The sequence below is a fragment of the Sphaerodactylus townsendi genome, linkage group LG06, assembly GCF_021028975.2.
Source record: "Sphaerodactylus townsendi isolate TG3544 linkage group LG06, MPM_Stown_v2.3, whole genome shotgun sequence".
In the NCBI taxonomy this organism is placed as follows: Eukaryota; Metazoa; Chordata; class Lepidosauria; order Squamata; family Sphaerodactylidae; genus Sphaerodactylus; species Sphaerodactylus townsendi.
Window position 1 is genome coordinate 25,927,814 of NC_059430.1, and position 18,141 is coordinate 25,945,954.

Here is an 18,141-nt window from a genome sequence, read left to right on the forward strand (position 1 = left end):
AGAGAGGCCTAGTGTCACCATGGATGACACTAGATGCACAGCCGTATGGCACAAGTCCGCATGGACACTGAAGTCCACCAGGACATTAAGTCTGGGGAACCATAACACCCACCTCGAGACGGCCTCCAGCAGCTGGGACAGACTGCCTGCTGGTGCGCTAGGCAACTGGTACACCAGAAGGTGCGCTAGGCAACTGTTATGCCAGCCTCCCCTACATCAGACCAACACACTCTATCCCGGAGATTGATGGTGCAGGAATTGCCTGAAAGAGAATAAAATTACGGATGAAGACTGCCACCCCACCCCACCCCCGGCCCTGTGTTTGGCATGGGTGATGGCATGCAAAACCTGGGGGGGGAGTGCACTCAGAACAACTGTCTTGCTCGCCTTAGCCCAGATGTCCATGATGCACGCCAGGTCCATCTACTGGTCCTCGAGTTAACCCCTGAGGACACTGATCTTACTGTTGATGGACCTGGCGTTCACCAGTGCCAATGATGAAGCAGGGAAAAACCCTTGCCCACAGCCCTCATATCTGGGGATAGGAATGAGGTCAGAATGGATCCCCAGCCCCATTTAAAAACCCCGAACCTCAGGATCGATTTCCTCAGAAAAAAACAAGTCCCCAAACGGGCCCACAACAGGCAGTGCCCTTGTGCCGCTGCCTTGGGCTGCTGCTGAGGTCTTATATAGCAGCCAGCCCCCCCTCCACAGGTGTTCCAAATGGGGTGGGTGGGGAAGGACTCTCCCTCCATCCATCCATCCCTCTGGCCACAGGTGTAGGGCATGGAAGCTCACATGCAGAGCAATATATCTCCACAGCTGTAATCCCATCAGATAACCCTGTGATGGCGAACCTATGGTACTCCAGATGTTCATGGACTACAATTCCCATCAACCCCTGCCATGCTGGCCATGCTGGCCGGGGCTGGTGGGAATTGTAGTCCTTGAACATCTGGAGTGCCATAGGTTCGCCACCACTGTAACCAATATTCAGATGTTTGCTGCTTTACAACATCATGGCTGATGGACCCACTTTCTCTAATCCCTGTTTAAAGCTATCTGAGGTGGGGCCCATCACTATGCAGCTGTGGGCTCCTCACAGCAGGTTTTGAACCTAGCATCTTCCATGGCAGCGTTGGGACTCTCCATGGTTATATCAGGTCCTACACATCAAGCTGACCACACACTGGATTGGATCTTTGGTATGGAAGTGGATGTAAATTTGACTACTGTTGACAGGGTGCCATGGTCAGATCACTTTGCCCTGAAGGCCCACGTGGGTTTCCCAGGTCCTCCCTGCATAGCTGATTTCTGCTTGCCCATGGAGACTTCTGGAGCCAACTGGCTTCCAGAATGCTTTGTGTGATCCAATACACCCCAGTGACTCATTAGATGTGCCGGTAGAAGACTGTAATAGTCATCTTTATGAGATGGCTCCCCGACATCCTCTTTGTCCCTGCAACAACCTAGCACGTTGATATACCAGGAAACCACACATGATGAAGCAGGAGCTTACATGACTGGAGAGAGTTTGGCAGCATTGTCACGACAAAGCTGAAAGAGCATCTTATAGAATGTTTATGACATCCTACGAGGTGGCAGTGAGGGCCACAAAAAGGGATTTTTGAGAGCTCCACTGCATCCACCAGCTCACAACCAGCACAATTGTTTAGGGTAATTAGGTCCTGTTGCTTCGCCAAGACCTTTCCATCAATATTGATACAATAAGCAAATAACGGAGGCCCTTTGACCATCTTCAGGTTCTATATTGGACTGATACAGTCAACTCTTCCAGGCAGATACCGGCAGAATCCTGGTTGCTGTGATACCTACTTGCCTCTTAGATCCGTAACCATCATGGCTGGTTAAAACCAGTCGTGATGGGATTCAAGACCCTCTAGTGGACATTTTCAATCTATCCCTCATTGGTCTTTCCAGAGAGGCTGAAGGAGGCAGTGGTGAGACCACTCTTGAAAAAAAACCCATCCTTGGATCCCTGGGTAAGGTAGTTGACAGAGTGGGGGTGGAACAGCTCCAGGTTCTTCTGGAAGATACCTTGGCCCTGGATCTGTTTCAATCCAGATTCCAGCCTGATCATGGGATCGAGACTGCTCTGGTCACCCTCACAAAGAATCTCTGTAGATAACTGGATTGAGGCAGCTCAACGCTGCTGTTATTATTAGATCTCATAGTCGATGACTGAACACGATTGACCATGACCTGTTGACGCACCACTTCACTGACTCTTGAATGGGACAGTCTTGCAATGACTAACCTCATCTCTCTGTGATCAGGGACAGTGGGTAGAATTGGAGGGAAGGATATCACTGTGCCTCCCTTTGGTGTGCAGAGTCCCATTAGGTTTTGGTTTCCAGCTTTACTATTGTGTTCCTTCCTCCTAGGGTGGTCACCCTGGGAACTAGAATCTTAACGTAATAATTGTAGTGCCAGATGGGGAAAATTGACTGATGGGGTTTTAAGTTACTTTCTGTATTTAATTACTGACATTTTTTGTATTGTTAGCAGCCCCAAGAGCCCAACCTTGATTGGGGAGGGACAGGGTATAACTCTAATAAAATAAAAATAAAATATCTACAGCTGTAAACTCCCACTTGTTAATGATGTGTGGTGTGAAAAAAACTTCGTCTTTTTTGTCTCTATCAGTTTCACGGGAGAAGGAGAAAAAACATCCCCTCTTTTCTCTTGGCTTCTGAGAAAAGGCATAACATTGGCCTTCAACACATCAATCAGCATTTGCTTACGTTTAACTCCGCCTTGCCGTACTCACTGTTTCTTTCCTCAACCCCACCTTCCTTTTCCCTACCGTCCCAATTAATGTTGACTTGTAAACTCCTTTGCTTGCCTTGACTTCTGCTCGTGTGGCTCTTTTCAATGCCACATAAACACCCAATGCTATCGTGCAAAACAAAAATGCCTGGATTAGGAAGCACTCAAGATCTTGGCGAGCAGAACTAGGCTGGAGATGAAGGGAATCAAACCTCAGCATCTCTGCTCCATGTGTCCTTTTCCTCCTTAAATGCAGTACTGAGAGGCTGCTGCGATATATTCATCGGCAGGATAGCTGCGAGTCTCTAAGCTAAAAGAAACCCACCGGAGCTAAAAGAGAATCTGCTGGGGATAATCACGGACCACCTTCAACCCTGCAGAGGGGAATTTCCCCAGTGAAGTCAGAGACTTAAAAATGCAGTGGGGGATAAAAGAGGAAATCATATCCCAAATCTGGAATCTGATAATGCAGCGCAACATGCTAAGCTGGATGCCCCCAGCTCTTCTGCAACGCAACACAAATATTGAGGTAGCCTTTATCCCCACAATTCGTGTGTTTTTGTCAACTGACCAAGGTTGAAACAGTTGAACAAGAGTCACTTCCCTCTTTGTTTTACAAGGATATTCTATATTTGAGGTTTAGGCAGATCTGATAAAAGTCACATGCCCATTCTTTCTGCAGATTGCCTCAATGAAATCACTCTGAAGGGGGCCAGATTTTGCACTTCGGCTCAATCAATAAGGAAGCGAATGCCTCAATCTTGTTATTGAACAACTTGTAGCACTGCAGTCAAATCTCTCCTCGTGACCCGAGTTCGATCCCAACCGAAGTTGGTTTCAGGTAAGCTGGCTCAAAGTTGACTCAGCCTTCGATCTTTCCGAGATCAGTACAATGAATACCCAGCTTGCTGGGGGCAAAGTGTAGATGGCTGGGGATGGCAATGGCAAACCACCCCATAAATATAGTCTGCCTAGTAAACATCGAGATGGTGCTTGCACTAGGGACTGCCTTTACCTTTATTACCAAAAATAGAGTTTAATGAGGTTCAGAATTTCTATTGTTCTCATATGTTTTATTTGTGTTTCGCCTGCACTTTTATGTTGGGATTGGCTGATCATGGATTACAATAAATGAACTAACAAGCTGAATGCACAAATGCCCTAAGTCCAACTGTGAATGCCTCTTTCAAGACAATCTTTCCCACATATTCAAGCTATTTAGCAAAGTTCCTGTTCTGTGTGCCAACTCTTCCTCATAAGCTAACAAGCGGACTTTCCAAGTAGCGATTCCAGCCCTTCAGAATGCTTTTCCTATGGAACAACACAGTTCTTAGACATCAGGATATCTTTCTGCATCACATAGGAATTTGTTAGTGATTTGTGGGTTTTTGTTTTATGTTTGCAGATTCTATTTCGGGCTGTGATGCAATTTAGTTGCAGCCCTGCCAGTGCTGGGTGAAGCTACATGCATCGTTTGAGTCTCTATGTAAGGTGTCTTAATTTAAAGACGAGCAGGAAAGGTTTTCAGTCTAAACAAACCAGTTCCACTATGTTGTGGATGAGAAATGCCCAGAACTCTGCCAAAACTTCACCAACAATGGCCGTGTAGTGGCACTGCAACACCAACGCCCTGGAATCACAACCAAAATGAGCCATAACAAACGGAAAGGGCTGCATTGCTATGCTGTCATCCCTTATAAATTTACGCGGAAGGACATCTTAGTGAAACCAATGTGATTTAGTATTCAACAAATAAGATTGATTGAAAGACAGACTAGTTCAAACCTAATCTGGTTCTAAGTGTTCTGCGGGATACCAACAGAAAAACACAATTGACTAGGGTGAGTGAAAGGAATGGGAGCTGTGCAAGAACAGGACAGCAACATTTCCTAGTGGATCAGATCCAAAGTTAAGGAGGGGCCCTTGCATTAGACCAGCCTAAACCAGGATTTCTACATTTCCAAGCTCTTCAGTTGCCAGGGGGAGACAAGATGCACCAGAACAGAGATCAGAAAGTCAGTGAGACAGCAGATGAGCTTAATCCCAACCTGATAAAGTCCAGAGATCATCTTCTTTGTCAAACCACACTCTCTGCCCTGCACTTCACGGGCCTTCAGAAAAGGCCGGTTACCCAAATGAGATCATAATAATGACAGGCCTTTGAGTGGTCCTTGAGATGAGAATGCATACCTATCGATGTATCGAAATGTGTCGTCTTGTTTGGGCAGTTTTGCTACAAAATGGACTGCGTTTGCCATGCCGAACGATAGCATCCTCAGCTCCTGGAAAAAATATCACCTCAGCTCCTGCTAGGCTTACATCACAGTCTCATGCTATTCTCAAAGTGTGTGTGCCTGCTGCTCTTTGGGAGAGCTCAGCCCATTTTTCCGTCCTGAGTATCATTCCATTCAAGCAAAACGAGTCTGGAGTCAGATGAGAGATGCATTTCCATAAGAAACTGCTACAGCATTCAGGGTTTAAAGTCTAGCAGTGAAACAAACGGCATTTCAAAGATGTGACGATGTCCTACCCACACACCGTTGTGCCCGTTCACTGCTTTAAAAAAAACAGCTTTCTCCCTACTACTATCCCCCCACAAAAGGTGGATGAAAACCCAAATTCTGATATTATTAGCCAGCAGGCTCCAGACTAAAGTTATTTTCAAGTAAGAATATGTAAATGATGGCAAAGCAAGGAATTCAGATCTGCTACTACTCTTGGGCATTACAATTTTGCACAGTTAGCTTTAGCTATGCTAAGGGACGAAAGAGATGGCTACTTTAGTCCTGGTAAGCAAAGAAAGCTCGAGGGATCATAGTCGATCCCAGCAATAACCAGCCCAGTGTCCTGCATGCTTCTCCGCTTATTCATGCTATTTTTCCCTCTCCATTTGTGGAAGGAAGGAAGGAAGGAAGGAAGGAAGGAAGGAGGGAAGGAAGGAGGGAAGGAGGGAAGGAAGGAAGGAGGGAGGGAAGGAGGGAAGGAAGGAAGGAAGGAAGGAAGGAAGGAAGGAAGGAAGGAAGGAAGGAAGGAAGGAAGGAAGGAAGGAAGGAAGGAAGGAAGGAAGGAAGGAAGGAAGGAAGGAAGGAAGGAAGGAAGGAAGGAAGGAAGGAAGGAAGGAAGGAAGGAAGGAAGGAAGGAAGGAAGGAAGGAAGGAAGGAAGGAAGGAAGGAAGGAAGGAAGGAAGGAAGGAAGGAAGGAAGGAAGGAAGGAAGGATCTCACACAGGGAAGAGATATTAAGACTCATGCTTTGAAACTGACTCTTCTTTCTGCCTGGTGATGTGCGTGAGAAATTAGAATGAGATGAAAGGAAAATTCCTGCCAATACTATGTTGGTAATATTGACATCGTTGTAGATACTCACAAGAATCAGAAAATATCTTAATTTTTCTTTTTTAAAAGACTGTATATTCAAAATTCTCCTGTGACATACATAGCATTCAGATCCGCATCTTGCCATTCAGTTCCCCACTGCCACTTTGAATTTGTTGCCATATATAGAACAAACCCTACAGCCTGTTTGCAGAGAATATGGGCCAGATCCCGTAATTATTTTCTACTTGGAATCATATTTACTGCTATGAGTTCCATATGGATATGCTGAACATATGGATTACAAATTAATAGGAGTGACAGTCTACATATTGCCTAGTAAATACATATATTTAAAATCTATGCATACAGCTGCAATTGTGTATTTTATTCTCTCACTCAAGACTTCCAGGGGCATATGGCCAGACTTCCAAGGGGCATATGGTTTCTTAGCTCTCTGCCATGAATGGATGGCCACATTCCTAGCAATCTTCCCATTTTTACCCAAAGACTGAAGAAAGGACGCTTCCTGGATGGCAAAGAAGGAGAGAGACAGAAAGAAACATTTTTTCTCTTCTCTGAAGTGCCTAGCGAGACTTGCTTTCTTTTAAGGAAGATTCAACAATACAACTCTGTTTTGAGATCCCTGAAGTAGCCATGAGCAATTTTTTTAATACACATCTCCGAAATCTTCACACCTCTAGCTTCCATCACTCAGATATGCATGCAATGAAGATACAGGGAAAGCGTGCAAGAGATCTCTAGCTAAATGTATGTACAAAGCAGTTAACCACATAGGGCTCGGTTTAAGCATAACCCAGGGGGAAACCCCCACAATTACCCAGTTGCTACTTTGCAAGATCCACAGCACCAGCATGTACCTCCTGCAAGCCACCCGCTTCTACAAAGAAAGCATGGCTGTGCGCCACAGAGAGGAACACATCTCACCGTGACATGCCTCTGAAGATGCCAGCCATAGTTGCGGGCAAAACCACACGAGCAAAAACTACCAAACCACAGCCCCCCAAAAACCCATAACAGCCAAAAGCATGGCTTCCCTGGGCATAGGAGTCAAGGGAGGAAACCCTTTACAAATAATGTTCTTTTTTCCCACTTTGGAAACTGGAAGATGAGACGGGCCTTCGAATTCTGTTCCTCTGCTTGTCTGCCTACCCCGGCATCCTAGAAGCCCCCAGCCAAACGTAAAAGCAACCAAACAGCATTCCAGGCTCTGTGTCATACACATCTGCCACGCTTTCATGCTGCATCTTTAATAGAGAGGGAAATCCTAGCCCTGTAATACCAGCTACTACATTCTAAATGGAGCCAACGTGGCCCCCAAATGCAAGCACACAACCCGACCGGCAGTTAGTCTCCCCTCGCCAACTCTGGGTGCCCCCCCCCCCCGCCCCGCTGCGATGACAGCAAACTCAATACAGACCTCCTTCCTAGGAACCGAGCACAACTGAGGCATGCCTTTGGGAAAGAAAGAGTGCTCCTAGAGCATGCAGCTACTTAAAAATCAAGTGCAGAGGACGTTGGGTCAAGGGAAGCCAGCTGGGGAAACAGTCCCTGGTCCTTTTTGGCTGGGCAGCACTGGGGCCTCCTTGACCCCCCCACTCACCAGCTCCAAATTGGGAATTCACCAGGGAAGGGATTTCCCTCCCATTCTTGCTATTGGATTGCAGAGTTGGCAGGCAGGAGATGGGCTGGAAAGTGAAGCCTTGTGCTGAGAATGGGGTTGGGGTTTTTTGGGGGGTGGGAGGAGGTTTCCCTCCTAAAACAGTGCTGGCCTGCCTAGAAACCCCCCCCCCTTCCCCCTCGCCCCGGACTTACTCGGGTCTGCGGCTCAAGACGCCTTTGGCGATGGCCTGGGGGGGCTTGTGCTGGAGGAGGGCCAGGCAGCAGCTCTTTTCCCTGCCGTCCTTCTCGGGGGGGTGCTGGTGGGGGGCGAGAGGGGGGTGCTGGTGAGCCGGCCGGCTGCCGCTGCTGCCGCTGGGGCCCGCTTGAGGTGGCTTGCTGGGAGGCGGCGGCGGCGGCTGGGGCGCTGGGAGCTGTTGGGGGTGCTGAAGCGGCTCCTGCTGGGGAGGCGGCGGCGGCGGCGGCGGGGCGGCGGGGGGTCCGTGGGGCGGCTGCTGCTGCTGCTGCTGGGCGGGCTCCGGGAGGGCGTACTGCTGGCGGAGGCTGCGGTTCTCGTGGCTCAGCTCGTCCAGGCGCCGCTCCAGCTCGTCGATGCGCCGGCGCTGCGTGTGGATGAGGCTCTGCTGGTTCTGCACGATGGCCGTCAGCTCCTTCAGGTAGAGCACGGCGCGCACCGGGTTCTCCAGCAGGCTCTCCATGCCCCCGCCGCGCCCGCCCGCCCTCGCCTTGCCCGGACGCCGGCCGGGAACGACCAGGCTGCAGGCGGCGGCGAGGCTCCTCCGCGCGCCTGCCTTCCCGCCTGCCTGCCTGCCTTCCCTCGCTCGCTCCTCGCAGGGACACACTCGCCAGGGCGACACACGCAGCGCCCGCCTCTCCGCCTGCGCGCCACGGGGCGGGGCCTAGGGGAGCTCCGCCCCCTTCCAGCCCTAGCTCCCCCCTCATGAGTCTCAACCAATGCACAGCTCCCAACCAATGCATGCACTGGCGTCCCAGATCTCTCCGAAGGGACCACGTGGGAAGGAAGGGACGGGGGGAGTTTGGCCAGGGAGAGCCGGAGGAAAGTTGGAAATGGATGGGGGGGGGGTTCACGTTCAAAGGGGGGGGGGGTCACGTTCCGGCTCCCGCTAAAAGGATCTGTCCTGGAGATCCACTGCCAGTCCGAACGAGCGTTGAGTCCAGCATCTCCTGAAAGACCGGCTGTTCCCCAGAGTAAAAGCTTCTCTGAATCAAAGCTGTCTGCGTCAAGCACCAGACCGGGCTGGCCTGAGTTGGTGTCAGTGTGGTTGTAGTATCAGACTATTTAGCCAGTCACTCCCTGAGCCTAACCTACCTCACAGGGTTGTTGTGAGGATACAGTGGCAGAAGATAGACCGGCTCCATAAGCTGCTTTGAGTCCCGGCTGGGGAGCTCGGTAGGGAGTGAGAGTGGAAAGTTCTATCCAGTTGCAGCCATCTTCTGGAGGCCCCAGAGGTGGATTTGCCATTGCCTGCCTCTGTGTTGGACAACCGTCGTCTTCCTTGGAGGTCTCCCATCCAAGTACTAACCAAGGCTGACCCTGCTTAGCTTCTGAGATGTGACACGACTAGACTAAGGTTAAGGCAGAAGTTAATTATAAGCATTTAAATAACGAAAAAGACCCATGGTCTAATTCAGTATGAGGTGAGGGAGAGTGTTGGAAGAGGTCTGGGGGCGCCATACTGGGGATAGAAGAAGTTAGGGAAAGAAAGATGGGGAAAGGGGAGGGAAAGGCTCAAGAATGGGAAGAGAAAAATGGAAGAAGGCTGCCCCTGAGAAAGAGAGAAAGAGAAAAGACTGTGTAGAGGTGAGGCAGGAAGGGATGCTCAAGATCTGAGGGAGTGAAAGGAGATGATGCAGGGAACAGAAGAGGGAGAGAGGAGGAAGGAAATAGGTGAAAAAGAAGGCAGGAGAGTGGGAGAGAAAAGAAAGCAGCCGTGGGAGGTGAGGAGAGAGATGTGGGGGGGGGGGTGCTCTAGAGGAACCAGGCAGCTTGGAAAGTAATGTGGGAGGGAAGGGAACTTCTGGCCAGGTTTTCCCTCCTCTATCTTGGCCTTCCCCCTCGCCTCTCTTGTGCTCCCTTGCCCACTTTCTGCTAAAGAAACTGCCCGGAGGCCCCTCTGGCCCCTGCTTTCTGGGCTGCTTCCTTTGCTGCTTCTGTAAACATGCCTTGGTACAGTCTGACTTCCAACCCTGGGTGGGGGGGAGGAGGGAGAGAGAGAGAGAGGCTGTTACATCACAGAAACTCCACAGCCCAGGGATGTGCCAGCCTCTTTTATGTAAAGCCTGTTGCCTTCCTTTTCTTGAATGCAGGAACTCATTTTCTAGATTTCCGCCTTATCTCGCAGGCTGGCATTTTCAACAAAGTGTACAGAATAATTTTGGCAGGCTTTTGTCTGGCTTTGTTGATAATGCACTGGCCTTCGTGTCCTTTCCAAACATGCAGCACAAAGCGAGCAGCGCCTAGGACACGGAGTTATTGAGGAACACCTAAGCATTCGTGAAACCTGCGCGTGAATACCTTGCTTTCCATTATTCCTCTATTTTATCTCCTTCCCTGTTTATTGGTTCCATCCCGGCTTCATTTATTCCTGATCCTCTGCCCACTGCTTAGTGGCAAAGGGCTCAGAGTAAAGGAGGCTGAATGATGTGTTTTCTGGCTTGGGAAACCTGAGTGGTCATCCCAGTGGTCGACTGTCCAGGGTGAAAAATAACTTGACCTACTTACTAGCATTATCCCACTGTAAAAGCGGGGGATTCAGATCAGAAAATGGGCTTTGGAAATTTAGGGCTACAAAGGAGTACTCTGCATATGCTCAGAAGACTGGTCACTGACCAACAGGTGGGGTGATTCAGACATCAAGGAAAGCAAGCAGGTGCCCCCCAATATTTTATTTCCTGTCAAGTTGCAGCTCAAGTTTGCATATTCCAAACACCAATCACACGTTGCGTGAAGAAGTGTTTCCTCTTATTAGTCCTAATTCTTCCCCCCAGCATTTTCAATGTATGCTCTCTGGTTCTAGTATTGTGAGAAAGAGAGAAAAATTTCTCTCTGTCAACATTTTCTACCCCATGCATATGTAACCCCCATGCCCAGAATGGGTTGGCCCAGAATGGGTTGACCCAGTAAGGGGGTGGAGACTCTGAGCAGCAGAATAAAGGTCTGAAAGAGCTCTTTGAAGACAAGGGTACCAGACTCGACCTTGATTTCTATAAGCCCCTTAACACCCAAGTGGATCGGTGTTGAATACAGAAGTTCTCCTGAGACCTTCATCATGTTGCAAAATCAACAAGCCCTTTGGAGTTCCTCAGGAGCCAGCCAACTTGCAAAGAAAGAATTTGGACAAGTAATATCAGTAGACTGTAAATAGAAGGACTTGAAACGCAACCTGAACAGGACCTTGAATTGTAACGTTAAATGTTGATGTTATATGTTATATGTAAAGAAAAGTAAACCATTTTGTTGTTTAAAAATTGTTGCTGCAACTCATTCCAAGTACTGCCCCACAGAACCCACAAGCTGAGGTTACACATAATTTTATAGACTTCAATCATATCCCCCCTCAGACGTCTCCTCTCCAAACTAAAGAGTCCCAAACGCTGCAGCCTCTCCTCATAAGGAAGGTGCTCTAGTCCCTCAATCATCCTCGTTGCCCTTCTCTGCACTTTTTCTACCTCTTCGATATCCTTTTTGAGATGTGGCGACCAGAACTGAACACAGTACTCCAAGTGCGGTCGCACCACTGCTTTATATAAGGGCATGACAATCTTTGCAGTGTTATTCTCAATTCCTTTCCTAATTATCCCCAGCATAGTCTCAGTTTCATCATTTTAGCTTCTGGGGACAGTTTATGCATTGAGTTGACATTCCCATGGAACTATCAACTAAGACACCCAAATCCCTTTCCTGGTCTGTGACTGATAACACTGACCCCTGTAGCGTGTATGTGAAGTTTGGATTTTTTGCCCCTATGTGCATCACTTTGCATTTTGCTACATTGAATGCATTTGCCATTTCTGAGCCCATTCACCTAATTTATCAAGGTCCGCTGTTGCATTGTCCAACTTCCATTTCCATTCCAATGGGGAACATGGTGGCATTAATTAGCATGTTCTTGGTCACCACTGACACATCCTCACATTTCAGAATCTTTTCTAGCTCCTTCATGGCTGCCCTTCCCAGTCTCAATCTTCTTCTGGTTTCTTGGTTGTAGTTTCCCTTTGGGTTAATGATGGAGCCAAGGAATAGAAAGTCTTCAATTTCCGCATTGTCCATCCTAAAGCTGAGTAATTCTCCAGGAGTCATTGATGTTGTCTTCTTGATGTTCAGGTATAGTCCTGTTTTGGCACTTTGTCCTTTAACTTCCAGCAGTAGTTGTTTCTAGTCCATTAAAGTAGTATCACTGGCATATCTCAAACTGTTAATTTGTCTCCTCTCAGTTTTAATTCCACCTTCATCTCAGTCTAATCCAGTTTTCCTTACAATATGTTCTGCATACAAATTGAAGAGATGGGGAGATAAAATACATCTTTGTCTAACATCTATGCCAGTTAGAAACCATTCCGTTTCTCCACATTCTGTTCTAACAGTAGCCTCTTGCCAGAGTACAGGTTCCACATCAAAACAATCAGATGCTGTGAAACACCCATTTCCTTTAAAACCAGCCATAGGTTTTCATGATCCATACAGTCAAAAGCTTGACTGTATTCTATGAAATACAAGCTGATTTTCTACTGAAATTCTCTTGTATCCTCCAGTAACCAATATACATTTGTAACATGATCTCTGGTACCTCTTCCTTTTCTGAATCCAGCCTAAACATCAATAATTTATTCTTCTGTATATGGTAACACTCTTTGTTGTACAATTTTGAGAATTACTTTACTCATGTGATAAATTAATGTGATGGTCTGATAGTTGCTGCAATCTTTGACACCTCCTTTTTGGGGGAATTGGAATGTAAATTGATCATTTCCAGCCTATGGGACATTGTTTGTTTTCCATATTTGTTGGCATAATCACGTCAAGACTTTGATGAACTTGGTTACATGGCTTGGAATAGCTCTACTGATATCTCATCTGCTCCTGGTGATTTGTGTCTCCCAATTTCTCTCAGTGCAGCTTTCAATTCATTTTCTAAAACTGTAGGCTCTATTTCAAAAGATTCTTCTTGGAAGAAATCTGTCATCCTTTCATCTTTTCTGCATAGTTCTTTGATATATTGTTCCCACTTTTTCTTTATTTTGTCCTGTTCAGTTAATGTATTTCCATGTTGATACATTTATCTTTGATTTCTTGTGGAACAGGTCTCTTGTTTCTTTTTGGTTGTACTCCATTTCTTTACACTGGTTATTATAATAGCTCTCTTTATCTCTGAGTTGCTGGAACTTTTAGACTTTTGACTCTGTTTCTGTAAGCTTTTATTTTTGCCTCTCGTCTATCTTTAGTATTTTTAAGAGTTTTCTCAGTCTTCCATCAAGACTTTTCATTTCTTTTGGCTACAGGAATGGTCTTTAGGCATTCTTCCATGACAATATCTTTTGTTTCAATCCATAGTTCTTCTGATTTACACTCACTGGAACTTAGTAAAGCAAAACTGTTTTTTCATGGTCTTTAAATGCAGTCATACCTGAATCACATTCAGCTGGGAATTCTGACTTCAAGAAAAAAATCATTGACATTGGATTTCATTCCTTTTCAATTACCAAAGTTTGGACTGGAAAACAAGGTATAGGAATTGGTTGTGGTGGGTTTTCCAGGCTGTGTGGCCGTGGTCTGGTGGATCTTGTTCCTAACATTTCACCTGCATTACAGGTGTTGCATTACAATAATAGCCATTTGGATACACACAGTGTGTAACAGACTTCCCTCTGTGATACACCTCTGAAGATGCCAGCCACAGATGCAGGCAAAACGTTAGGAACAAGATCCACCAGACCATGGCCACACAGCCCAGAAAACCCACCTCAACCAGTTGAATCTGGCCATAAAAGCCTTCCACAATACAAAGGTATAGGAATGATTGAATAAATATAAAATGCTTCTCAGTGAGGAGTATGTCTATAGGGCAGGCCTGTATTTTACATTGATCTGCATACAGCCTTGAGGCTGCTTTACATTGATTTGTAATCAAAATCACTAATTGTTAATTCTGACTGGGAGTGGCTGTCCAGAGTCTCAGACAGGTGCAACACTTACAACCTGCTTATCTTAACAGGAGATGCCAGAGATGGAACCTGTGGCTGTATACATCAGGTTCCCTATCCATACCACAGATATGAGAGTACAATGAATCCACCTGTAAACACAAGGACCAGGGCACATAGCCCATCTGAGGTCTAGCAAAAATGTTCTTCTCTTCACAGCACAATCCAGCACTGATTGTAATGCAACAGAACATTTTGAATTGGCTTTTATGATATTGCTTCTGTGATTTCCTGGAAGATTGACATTAAATATTGTCAATAATCATATGTTCTTTTTTCCTCTCTTTTTAAGAAAAAAGGAAAATAGTCTCAAATCCAAATGGCTATCATCCAATTAGTCTCATTAATGTGATAGACATAATTTATGGCTGGCACAGATCAAATAGATCTGAGGACTGAAACAAATAGAAAAAACATTAAAACAACATTTGGGGCTGTTAATTCCGCTAAGGGCTGTAGCCCACAACACATCAATCTTATGTTTACTTAAAAGATTTATATTTGCTAGAACATGGATTGGAAGAAAGAGGAAAGAATTCCCTGTGACTCATTTGTTACGAATGCTTTTAAACCATTTTCCCCTTGAGACTCAGGGTGTTTTTAACATTTTTATACAGTATGCACATCTACATAAACTGAAAACATCCATTTAAATATGTTTAAAACCATGTCCATAAGATAAAATCGTATCTATTAGACCGACAACAAGGCCTACAATAAACTGAGAAAAATCAACAAAAGGCCTTCTTAAGCTGCAATGTTTTTACAGGCCCTCCTGAAGGATAATAAAAGATGATGCAGCCCTCATCTCACACGCCAACCCATTCCACAAAAATTAAGACACCACTTTTTAAAAAGCCATTAACACAGGCTGATCTAACCTCCGAAAGAACAGAGAGTGAAAAAAATGGAGTTTGGAAGAAGGGATTGTAGAGACAGCCAAGCAGTGCTTTGAATTTTCATCAGTTTGATACTGGAATTTTGCTCTGGTGATTGTTAATATTCTATTGCTGACATTTTCGTTCAGAGCAGGAAGAAGGTCTGTATCACACTGTAGGGTATCATAATAACACAGACGATAGCTGGAGCCTATAAAGAGATAACTGGCTGCTGTTGGCCTTTTGTTGTTTGTATTCTGTATGTAACAGATATAAAAAACACAAGGCAGCCATAAGACTATAGCAGTCAGCAGCACAATAGGAACCGGGGCTGACACGCCAGCTGCTTAGTCACATCCGCATCTTAGGCCTAGATCTCCATCAAGTAATAAATCTGTGTCTAGCCCATTCCACAGCATGGTGCAATGGTTAAGAGGGGTGGACTCTAATCTGGAGAACCAAGTTTGATTCCCCACTCCTCCACATAAGCCGCGTACTCTAATCTGGTGAACCAAGTTTGTTTCCTCACTCCTACATATGAAGCCTGCTGGGGTACCTTGAGTTAGTTACATTTCTCTCAGAACAGCCCCACCTACTTCACAAGGTGTCTGTTGTGCAGAAAGAGAAGGAATTCGTAGGCCGCTTAGAGACTCCTTAAAGGTAGAGAAAAATGGGGTATAAATCCATGCTCTTCTACTCTTCTTCTTCCACTATTTCAGACTACACAGATTACATGATTATCTACTACACAGATTACACGATTTTCTATGTTCCTCCATGCCAAGAAAATACTCCTACTCATAGAAGGCTAGATGTCAAAGAGAAGGGTTCTGGTCACCTTCCTCCTTGTATTCTAATTTTCTCTGTGCAGGGAACATTTTTGGGTGGAGAAATACTTCATCCTGTAAATGAGCTCACCTAGGCATTCTAAACCAGGCTGAGACTGACAAGAAGCTGGACGATCCCCAGGTGGAATTTCAGGATGTTTTCAATGCCAAAAAACAGTGGGTGAGAAATACAGTCAACATTACAGGCTGTCCTTCAACGGAGCAAACAGCAGCTCCTGCAGGTAGCAAAACGGCTTAAGAGGAAAGATTTGAGTCCCGTTCCTTTCACATCATGGCCCTAGTCTAGCCTTTATTTAGCAAGACAACCACCCTCCAGATATAATTACATATTGTTTTTTGTGACTAATCACTATGCTTTAATTATGTTCAATTTGTAAAAATGAAAATACATCCCGCATATCAGATATTTACATGACGATTCGTAACAGTAGCAAAATTACAGTTAGGAGGTAGCAACGAAAATCATTTTATGGTTGGGGGTCACCACAACATGAGGAACTGTATCAAAGGGTTGCGGCATTAGGAAGGTTGAGAACCACTGCTCCAGAGCCTTTGGCAGGTTCCCCAGCATTGACTCTTGGTGAGAATTACACCCCAAAGACCACCCTAACAAACAAAAATCTGACTGCAAAACCTGAGTATCGAAAACAAAAAGATTTTTGCAGGTAGCTGTGGAGAAGCTCTTCTTTAGAGATGACGAAAGGCTTCTCTTTATCAAATATACCCACATGTGAGCCAGTGTTCCTGGAGGGCTACAGTGGGCAGGGAGCAGAAATACTGCTTCCTTGCCCTGGTCGTGAGCTTCCCGGATACATCTGGATGGCCCCTCTGGAAACAGGATCCCTTCGCACCTTTGGTCTGATCCAGCAGCCCTTTCCTTCCATTAGAGTGGCTGAGAGAACAAGCCGGGATTTGTTCTGAAACACCTTCCTCTTTCAAACACACATTTCATAGCCTCACATAGCTTGCTAGTATAATTAGGGATTTATGAGTCACAGGGAAAAGCTGGGCAAGGATAGAGAGGAAGCAAAGCATGAAAACGGAAAGCTTTTCTCTCATACTACCTTTAACGTTCTTGGATAGAGTCCTTCGGGGATGAGGCGGCCTATAAAATTGAATAAATAAATAGTCTGATTGCAGAGAGAATAGGGGCATTGTTGGGCCAATTCCTTTTGCCATTCCCAGGGTCCTAGCAGATTCATTCTTGGTATTCAAGATCCAAAAATAAAAACTCATGCAACATCTCTTATTAAATCCAACCCAAACAACACAGCACTGTGCAAGCTTTTGAGTTCTCCAGCACTCTTCATCAAACTGCTATCACATTGAGTCTGTGGAACTCAGAAGCCTGCACACCGTTCTGTTGAATATGGGTTGGCGTTAATAAGAGACACTCCATGCTTTGGATCAACACAGGCTATAGTTCCTGAGATGCCACTTGTGGAATGGTGTCGTGGCTCCCTTCAGGCTGAAGTATGCTTATGTACCTCCCGGTGTGAATAAGCTATTGGGCTCTAGCTCCCAGAATCCTGAGTTCGAGACCTTCACAAGGATGTAAAAAACCTTTATTGCAACAAGGCTGTCTGGTGCGTTTAAACTTGATCAAGTGTGAGCTGGAGTTAGGGGTGAAGAGTGAGGTGGACATGTTTACATAGCACCACATCATTTAGGGAGGTTAAGACAAAATTGGATTGCAAAGAGGTCCCAAAAGATCTATTCAAACTAGGGAATGGGCATTATAGGTCATTTCTGCACGGTCCAAATATCCTGGGTCGAGCAAAGGAAATATGCCTGTTTGGCCAAGAAGTTCGCACAGTTCCTGGTCCTCAAGAGGGTTTGTCCCACAATATTTCCCCCATCCAGGAATTTTCAAAAATCACCAACTTGGCGATTCTTTTCAAAAATCCTGTGGTGAATCTACTATACCATGCAAACACCATAGGAGCAGAACCAGTTTATTTTTCCCGCCCAGTTGCCTGGTCTTCCCGCCCTGCCTCCTGCCCCCCTGATCTCCCCACTTGATGTCATGTCAGTTTTCAACTCTGCTGAGCTGCTGGCCATTGCAGCCCGCCCTTCCCGAAACATTCCCCCAAGCACATTTTCTGCTCATGGTATCGACCGGGTGCCATTTCACCTGGGTTAATCAGGAGTGGAGTCCCAAAAAATGCAATGCACCAAAAATAGGCCAATGCATCTAATAAACACATGCAACAAATCCTGTCCAAAATCACAGCTTTATTTTACTAAACTCGCGTCCCTCCAGATGTTATGGACTACAGTTCCCATCATCCCCTGCCAGCATAACATCTGGAGGGCCACGAGTTTGACACCTGTGTAGGATATCTGCATACCTTGCCTTTGTCCTAACACTGTCAAGACCCAGAGTGGGTAACAATAACAAATACAATGCAGAGTAACCACCTATTGTTATAACATTTATCTACCAGTA

At 46.0% G+C, this 18,141-nt stretch overlaps 1 protein-coding gene across 7 annotated transcripts in view; it reads right to left on the reverse strand.

Annotated features, from left to right (window-relative positions):
* IQSEC3 (IQ motif and Sec7 domain ArfGEF 3) overlaps nucleotides 1-8,574 on the reverse strand; it is a 219,305-nt gene extending 210,731 nt beyond the window's left edge. For all 7 annotated transcript variants that reach the window (XM_048499195.1, XM_048499194.1, XM_048499200.1 and 4 more), the window contains exon 1: nucleotides 7,940-8,574. In XM_048499195.1, coding sequence (XP_048355152.1) covers nucleotides 7,940-8,442 — 503 coding nt within the window. In that variant the 5' untranslated portion in view covers nucleotides 8,443-8,574. The remainder of the gene's footprint in view (nucleotides 1-7,939) is intronic.
* Between the last annotated feature and the right edge of the window lie 9,567 nt (nucleotides 8,575-18,141).